Source organism: Vanellus vanellus, assembly GCF_965231255.1.
Source record: "Vanellus vanellus genome assembly, chromosome: 4".
NCBI classification, from domain to species: Eukaryota; Metazoa; Chordata; class Aves; order Charadriiformes; family Charadriidae; genus Vanellus; species Vanellus vanellus.
Window position 1 is genome coordinate 64063552 of NC_138909.1, and position 8982 is coordinate 64072533.

Below are 8982 nucleotides of genomic sequence, written 5' to 3' on the forward strand. Positions count from 1 at the left end.
AGGAGAATCTGTCAGTCTTGGGAATTTTAAGAGATACTCAGAACTACACTGAAAACTGAGCAAAACTGTAAAGAACACCAATTTTTACAGGAGAATTTATGACAAATAGACCATCTTCTAAGCCTTTTTATAAAGTCCCTTATCTTCAAAGAGCCCTCTTCCTCCTTTGTACTTTTGCAGGGAAAGTGATATAAAGCTCAGACAGTGATAGCATCCATTTCCCATAAAATTGTCACTGCGTTTTACTGTCAGCTGAAGTGTTTCATTACCTCAGAACTAAATCACGTTCAGCTGATGCCACAGTCTCTTTCCAAGACCAGATGATAAATATTTGTATTTCTGTAGGCCACCGGTAGCCTCTTCTGCCGCAGCTCAGGGGGGTGCGGATGCATTCATGTGTGTGTAAGAACACTTGGAGAGTGAAGCCCCTGTTGTCTTCCCCTCCTCTTCATCACCAACCTCTCCCCGTATCGCAGGGGGCTTTTGCTTAGCGCAGCAGGTGAAAGTGGCTAGAAAACCCATGCGGAAACGCTTGTTCATAAAGCAGTATATGATAGGGTTCACGCAGGCAGAAGTGTAGGACAACAAGTGGATAAAGGAGATCGGAGCTCCTGAGAGACGCTGGTCTGCCGAAGTGGTGTCGAATGCGCGCCAGGCATTGACACTGAAGATGGGAGTCCAGCAAAGGAAAAACAAAATCACTATCACCATCAACATGCGGATGACGAGTTTCTTGGCCATTAGGTTGGCAGAAGAGCTGCTGCTTCTCACCCTGTCTATTTTGCTATGGCTAGTGGCAGAGAGCTGTTGCAACGCCATTTTCCTTTTTCTTTTGGTTTTGTTGAGGTAGCATCCATCGCCGTCCTCGTATTTGGCGCTGCAGGTACTTATTTTTCTTTCTGTACATACAAATTAGTACTTAAATAGTTGGCAAAATATCTCTGAACAGTGCTTCAAAATACAAACCAAAGCGTGGAGTCTAAGTCTAAATAAATAACATAATTCGTGGCTGAACAACCGCTGCAAAGAAAGCACTGTCCTCATTCTGAGTCAGTTGTGTATCAGTTGCTCTGCGCCTGCTGTCTCCCAATGTGTCTCAACTCTATTCAAAGTGATGCAAAAGATGTAACAACGCTGTTCGCTCAAGTATTTACTGAAGATTATTTTCAAAATTACGTGCTTCTGTCTTAATTTAATAATTTTTATTGTAGTGTTAATTTACAGAAACAGTCCTCACCCATGGCCAGAAAAAAGATCTTGGTATTTCTATAATAAGCCAATTACAAATTTAGTGTATCCTGCCCTCGCAAACAAGCCATAGGTGACGAATTATTTGCTAGTGAATAATGGAATAACTTCAATCAACAAATGCATCTGGTAATTTCACAACCATAACTGACCATGACGATTATTTTTCCAAATAGAAAATTTGCTTTTAGTAGCCTCAAGATGACTGCTCGTATCTTCAAACCCAACTTAAAAAAAAGCCCCAAACCTAAATGTATTGTTACCTCGTGAAGATTTTCTCTGGCTGGCATCAAATTTTATTCCTCTGTAGAGTTCCAAAGAAATCAGGCCATATGCAACCATCATTATAATCCCAGGTATAAGAAAGAGTATGAGTAGCAGGAAAGTGTACCTAAAGAATCAAAAGACAAACTGAAAACAGGGAACAGCATGAAAACAGAAAACCTCCTTTTTCTCCAGGTGAGAACTGGGGGGGGACAACAGGATTTCAAGATTTTTCTGAAATTTTTTCATGCTAATACGAAGCATCATTTTGACAGCTCTGGAAATTAGAAGCTTCCCACGTCTTCTCCTTCTTCTTCCCCCAGAAAAGAACAGCAGGAACAAGACTATCGTGGCTGCAAAACATCCTTCACCCAACCGCCGTGTGCCCAGAGGAGATGGGTGCTGCCGTAGAGGTTAGCCGGGGCAGGAGGTCTCTCTGCCCATCAAGTGGGGCCTTCTGCTCCAACCAGATGAGCGTCAGATGCCCTGTAGCTTTGAATGACGTAAAAATTGTCTTGCAGAAGCCAAATGAGCTGTTGATTCTTGAAGGAGCCCCTGGTACCGGCAGTCACTCCTTCGGTGAGCTTGGACTTGCCAAGGGTGTCGTGGTTTAGGCCAAATCCACCACTGGGGACCCGAGGGACCCCAGACGGGACCGACAGATGCTCCCCTCTACCCCTCTACAAAGAGAGAGGCAGAGGAGGAAAAAGAGACTTAAGAGTTTAGAAGAAACTAAACTACTTTAATGAAATATTAATAATAAAATAAAAAGAAATAATGAAAAATATATACAAAACCGTATCAAGCTCCCGAGATGACAATCACGTCACCGGCTGGCACTGGGGCAGTCCCAGGCTGGACTCAGTGGCGGACGGGAACTGGATTCCGGATCTGGAGTCAGGATTGGGATCACAGGCAGAGAGAGTCCTCCTCAGACGTCGGCCATTGAAGGAAGAGCCCGTGACCCTTTGGTCCCTCAGCTTTTATACTGAGCATGAGGCAGATGGGATGGAATACCCTGTTGGTCAGTTTTGGGTCACCTGTCCTGTCCGCTCCTCCCTCCAGGTGGGACCCCACTATGCTTTTCTGCTTCCGACCCTCCAACGTGGCAAATAACAAAGTTGGTTGGCCTTGGCTGTTATGACAATAAGTATAAGCAGGAGCCTCTCTGCATCCCATGCCTGGGCATCAGCTATAAACATTGGTCTTATCACTCTGAGAGAGTGAACACTGTCTGCACAATATGCAGTTAATTTCAGTTGTTAGAAGAGGCCCAGCTAAGAAGCGAAGTTACTGAACAAAATTGGTTCTGTTTTACCTCAAACCAGGACACAAGGGTCATGGCACACATGGGCAGGGACAGAGCAGCCACCACTTGGGCTTTCATCCCTGGGGCCAGGCAGAGCCCCCGGGGAGGGATCCCAGGGCCGGCTACCCCCTCGCTAAAGGAAGCAACTTTTACGTGGTTGCACACCTGTTACTCTCCTAGGCAGCTTATCTAATGGGATTAAAAGTTGGGGAAATCATTCCATTTGAAAGCATTCACAAGCCTACATCTCTTCTGCTCCCCGGGACTTTGGTGCAAACTCACTAACACACCTGGGAATCTGCAACAATGCCCCGGAGAAGAGAATGTCGCCCTGCAACCTTCTTCCTCATCTGTTCTCATACTGGCAAATACCTGAGACTACTGAAAGCATTAATATAAATTTCCTGCATTTGTGGATACACCATACGGAAGCGGTGCATACTTTAATCTTGTGCCCAGTTCCAACTGGCCTTCAGTAGCCAAAAAAATCTTACATTTTTTCCGTGCCAGTGCAAGCATTTAGTCACTGTGCAAGGTCACACTGTCTAAATAACATTGCTGCTTGATAGCACTAGTATTTACTTACTCTGCCTGGACGTGTAAGGCTTGGAGCGCTGTCTCTTCCCTCATCTCCCCGTCCCTATACTCTGTATATGACCACCAAAAGGGTTCAGTTCTCAGGAAGGGCGTTTGCAATCTCTGCAAATGTTTGTATTCTGCACTCAGACGGACACTTGCATGTGTCCAGGCTTTTCAAAGATTCATCAAGGATTTCTCTGAAAATGTTTACGTTTACGTATAAATGAGTGAAAGCAGTATTCCTACTTGAAGAGCGAAGGATGCTTTCTTTACAGTGACAGGAGGGGCTTAGCAGACCACAGAGTGAGAATCATTGCCATGTTGGGTATCATTGCTATGACAAGGGAATAGTCATACAAGTGTCAAAATGTAAGCAGCTTAAAAACATTTTCTTTTCTTTTTTAATTCTCACATAAGCACGATGGAAGTGTAAATGTTTGTTGAAGGTTAATACTTGATTTTCAGTAGGCTTAATGCTACCATGAAATCCTGTTTTCCACCAGCTGATTAGGCATTTGCTAACAGGCAGTTATGTCTTACCAAGACTGCTGAATGACATCACTTGGCCAAAGGAGCCGACACATGTTTCCTGTGGTGTTGTTATACTTGGTAAAAGGTACCAGTTTGCTGTAAATTGGGTACGGTGACATGATAGTAAAGGAAACACACCAGGTAGCAGCAATCACTTTCAAGGCGTGAGATTTTGTCTGCCAGACCCGGGACTGCAGAGGTTTGCAAATGGCACTGTATCTCTCCAGAGATATGGCAACCAGGTTGAATGTAGATACACTTACAGAGACACCTGTACATACAAAATAAAGAAAAAGGATAGTACAAAGAAAAGATAGAACATCTCGTTTTAGATGTTCGGATTATTTTCAAATAGTCTTGCTGACTTTCTGTATGCATATATAAAATTTAAAATATAGCAAACTATTTATAAGCTAAAATATTTATAAATATCATACTGATTAAGTCAGCAAAGAGTGTGTGGGCAATAGGTCTGAGTCTCCAGACTAACATCCCTGCTCTGTGCTTCTCTAACTCCAGGACTCCAAGACAAAAGATTAATTCTCTCAAACTGTGAAATTCTGATAACAGGGAAAGACAACACCTTTTCTCCGAATTCTTCTCTGCTGTGGTTTATACACTCCAGTAATTGTACTGAAATTCAAACAAGCGTTTGAAATCACTGGGATTGTTATGCTGTCAATGACATTTTTAACACAGAAGTTCATAGTCCCTCTTCTATTTTTTAAATTTTTTTAAGTGTGCTGCTTGTCTGTTGATCTAATTATCTCATTCAAGAGAATTAAACGTGTTACCACTTTTTTAATTAGATGCTAATGGCGTTACAAAGCAGAAGAAATGAAGTCATGAAGCAGAATCTTTGTCCTTCAAGTGCCCTTAATTTCTCCTGTTCATATATTATAAAATATAACAGTGGTCTGTATTTCTGCCACTGAGGTGCTCCAGTTTATCGCTGCAAGATTATAGATATTTCTTCTTTATCACAGATTTATCTTTCAGTGAATGACCTTTCATTTAATAGTCTTTGTAAAAGTTCTGATGTGGGTCAAAATATAAAATGCCAATATCTTTACAGCTTGTTTTACACAAATTATCTGTAATTTAAAATAAGTCTTCCTACATCTTAAAGTGAGAGATTAAGAGCATAGGTGATATGAAGGAGTCCCTGTCTGTTTGTCAATAGAAGCCTCTGTTAACTTGAATTGGTAATGGGAAATATCCACATTCTATTTCTTAAAATAAAACACCTTCATAATGAAAAACTTCATGTTTGAAAATATTTCACTGGATTTTTTTATAAAGTAATTTGCAGAGTGTGAAAGAAGAGAAAGATGACAACGCTTCAGTAATTTCTTATAGTATTTATGACAGCAATTCATTACGATTGTTTAAACATGGCCTTTAGTTTTATTGGGTTTATCTACAAAAAGATGTTGCTTTCCCATTCGTGCACTTTAGGTGTGTACTTTCACATTACATCAAAGTGCTCAAGGGCACGGGTTGAAAGGGGACCTAAGGTTTCTGTAAGTAACGGAGGGCGTCCCAAGGTAGCAAAAACTTTACATAATGTTCTCCTTTTTTTTTTTTTTTTTTTAAGAAACAAGCAAACGCACAGGAAGTATTGGAAGTGAGACAAAATCACTTACACAGACATACATAATCCAGACATTTTGAAAGTCCTGGCTCCACAACCAAAGGGGGTATGGGGCATATAAAGGGGGCAGATAAAAGCAGCGCTTCTTAAAGTCAGCCTCTAAAACCTGTGTCTGTATTTTGTGGTCTCCTGGTGAGCTCTGATCACACCAAGTCTGTTCTCAAAAAGCGCTTGCTCTGATTTCCAACTCCACAAATATTTTGGCCTATTTGTTTTTTCATGTATCACTGCTACCAAAAGTCTGTGGGCAAAGCCACTTCTGATGGGTGATCTGAACACTGCTAATAACTGACGGGTGACCGGTAAGCAAGCGCGTGTGATGGGCTCCTCATTAAAGCTTGCTCACGCAACGGACTTCTCACTTAACCTGATCCAGCCAAACACTTCTGTGTGTCGTTAAAATTAAGTGGTGCCTCCGTGTTTTGCTGGATCAGCCTGAGGAAACCAGAACCATGAAGATCTGCAAGTTGTTTCTTCGTGGTTTTGGTCACTGTTCAGTCGCAGATGGAAACAACCTGCTTTCACCGGTCTTTAATGAACCTCTCCCATATCTCCTTAGTCAGTCTTCAAAATAAGTATAAACTTCCAAGACTTACCCATGAAATAAGTGGCAGTTTTGCAAACAGTGCTACCAAAAATAAAATCTTTCAGCAGGTTGGGAATGAGGGTGAACGGCATGCAGAAAATGCAGAGCATCAGGTCGCTGACTGCCAGTGACAGCAGAAACGTATTGGTGACTGTTCTCATCCGCTTGTTCCTAATCAGCACTGTAATTACCAGGATGTTCCCCAAAACGCTGAGCAGAAATATCAAACAATACAGCAGAATCCGAATTATCTGATGCAAATCTGAAAATTGTCACGAGGAAAAATCAGTTATGCAGTATACACCTTAAGGATTAGTATTATATGTTTCATCTTTGAATCAGAAGGCAAAAGCCTTTCTCTATTCAGTTTTACTAAGGTTTATGTCTTTACAGCAGTGCAAAATCAGTGGAAGTTCTGAAATCCTTACTCTGATCTACCTGAATTGCATAACATTACAATACAATAGATGCAGTGCAATGTACATTTGGAGAGCCAAATACAACTTCTTAAAAGCAGGTTCTGCTCACGCTACTCTGTGCACCGCTCACTCACCGTGGGAGTTCCTCCTTTATGCAGAAGTAAGAAACGATACAGCAATCCAAAAAATTTTAATACATGGATGTTTCTTTCAGCCTCAGAGGGCTATAATCTCATATTTAATCGCTTTCATACACAGTATCAGATCAGATAACTCCATTGTTACTGAATTGCTCAAAAAGTAAAAATCATGTTTCCCCAAGTCCTTAGCAGAGCTGTTTACATTCTGTGTCCAGTAGTGCTACTGTTTTAGTTTTCCATTATACCCGAATTTTGTTCTAGTTGAATTTTTAACATGGAAAACAGGCACATACTAAATTCTGCTTGTTTGTCATCCTAACTTATCAGCAAGCAGTTGATTTTGCACTCCCTCACAGAAAAAGCCTTGTGTAGCTGTTTCTTTCCATAGTACCTCCACTTCCAGCCAGAACTAAATCTGCCTGAAAAAAATCTATTTTTCTATACATACCTTTAGAAGGGTAAGGTGGATCATCCACACAGAAAAAAGTGTCATTTTCCAAGATGATATCGCACAGGAAAGCAGTAATGTTGGTACCGTTCCCAAGGAAGCTAGCATCAACTATTTCCATTCTTCAGTATCCACAGCTCAGCTTTGATAAAGAAGAAGGGGGGTTTGTAACTATCTGCCCATTCTTTCAGCAAACAAATACATTTCTGAATGAGATCCTCGGGAGAAATACGGGAGAGGCAGTTGTGCAAGGAAGCTCTTCTAAGTCTCCGTCAGGAACAGCCGGCACACAGAGCCCCGTTCAGGCTGAACAAGATTTATTCCAGGGGCACACAAGGCAGTTCAGAAAAGCAAAGCATGCATGCACATACACACTCACATGTATGCACCCACGTACACACACACACACACACACACACACACACACACACAGACTCTAACGCATCCTCTCCGATACTTTTTTAGATCCACCCTCTCCTGTTACTGGCCTACTGTTGGGATTATAAACAGGCTACAAAAAAGATTACAGCATTAACCCCTTGCAAGATTGCTTCTGCTCACGTTGCTGCAATATTTCTCAGACGGAGTCTGTATTGCCACGGCCAATAAATCACAACCAGTGAGTGATGAGAGGGACAAATCCGTCTCTCAACCAACAACATTTTAAATGCTAAAAGTAGCTGAATAAAAGGGCAGAGAAGAGAAAAACATAGCAGGGATTTTGCATGCCTTACATGAAGATGTTTCTTACCTGCACATTTTTCAGAGCAGACTGAAGACTGGGTATGCTCAGAAAAACAAGAGCTTTTATGTTTATCTCTTTTGGTGAAGTACTAACTTCATATGAAAGTGCTGTACATGCATGATCCAAACCCCAGTAAGTGAACAGAAAGTCCTCGCTAATTTCAGTGTTCTTGGGTCAAACCCTATGAAAGTATGGCATTAGAATTGTCAGTTAATAGCAGCAGAAGCTTACGCATTTTCTCAGTGCAAGGACTTGTACACGACTTGCATACAAACTTGATGAACGGAGAAACTGAGCCACGTTAGTTGCCTATTAGTATAAAACACAACGATCTCGATTGTTTAAAAAAAACTCTTTTTTCTGAGTTCTGCTTTTTGAATACATAAACATCATCCTCTCTGATGTTTCCGTGAAGTCATGGGCTGTTAACTTCCAGTATACAGCTTGCTTATGGCAAAAATGTAAATTAATATTATAAATGAATCGCTGCTGTAACTCAATTGAAAACAATTTTCACATTTAAAATTAATTAGTTAAATAAGCAGAGCAATAACTGGTTCCTAATAACAGCTTTGGACCCCTTAACGTTGATATACAGAAACTGGAAAGCCCGGATTTCTTTCCCAGTCCCTCCAGCCTTGCTCTATAGTGCCATTAGCGGGTACGTAGGAGAGCTGACTGAAAAGTTAGATCGGAAGTTCTGATTTCTAAATTACCTTTTCTTTAGCAGATTAATTATATGTTTTCCCATATTTCTTTTACAGATTCTTGCAGTTTTTAAAAATCGGCGATAAAACGCCTCAAGCTGGCAATCAGTGTGTATAACGTGTAACTGCCTCAGCTGAAAGAAAGATTCAGTTCAGCAGGGGTCAATTCCAGCTTCACGGGTGTAACGTACTGGTAGGAAATTAATCCAGAATGATACATTCTGGTTTATTTTGCCAGTCGTGAATCTCAAAATGGCAGAAAATCATATTCAAGCAATAAAAGTTAAAATATGCTTCCATTTTTGCATTGATTGAGAATTAAGCTTGAACATTAGGTACCAACATCTCTGAA

The 8982-nt window shown here is 41.1% G+C and overlaps 1 protein-coding gene across 1 annotated transcript; it reads right to left on the reverse strand.

Annotated features, from left to right (window-relative positions):
• Window positions 1-372: 372 nt before the first annotated feature.
• Window positions 373-7299, reverse strand: CCKAR (cholecystokinin A receptor; the record flags this gene model as incomplete). Its single annotated transcript, XM_082482129.1, has 5 exons — window positions 373-899; window positions 1512-1639; window positions 3941-4202; window positions 6182-6433; window positions 7179-7299. 5 exons carry the CDS (start codon window positions 7297-7299, stop codon window positions 373-375), a joined length of 1290 nt encoding a protein of 429 aa, XP_082338255.1.
• Window positions 7300-8982: the final 1683 nt, after the last annotated feature.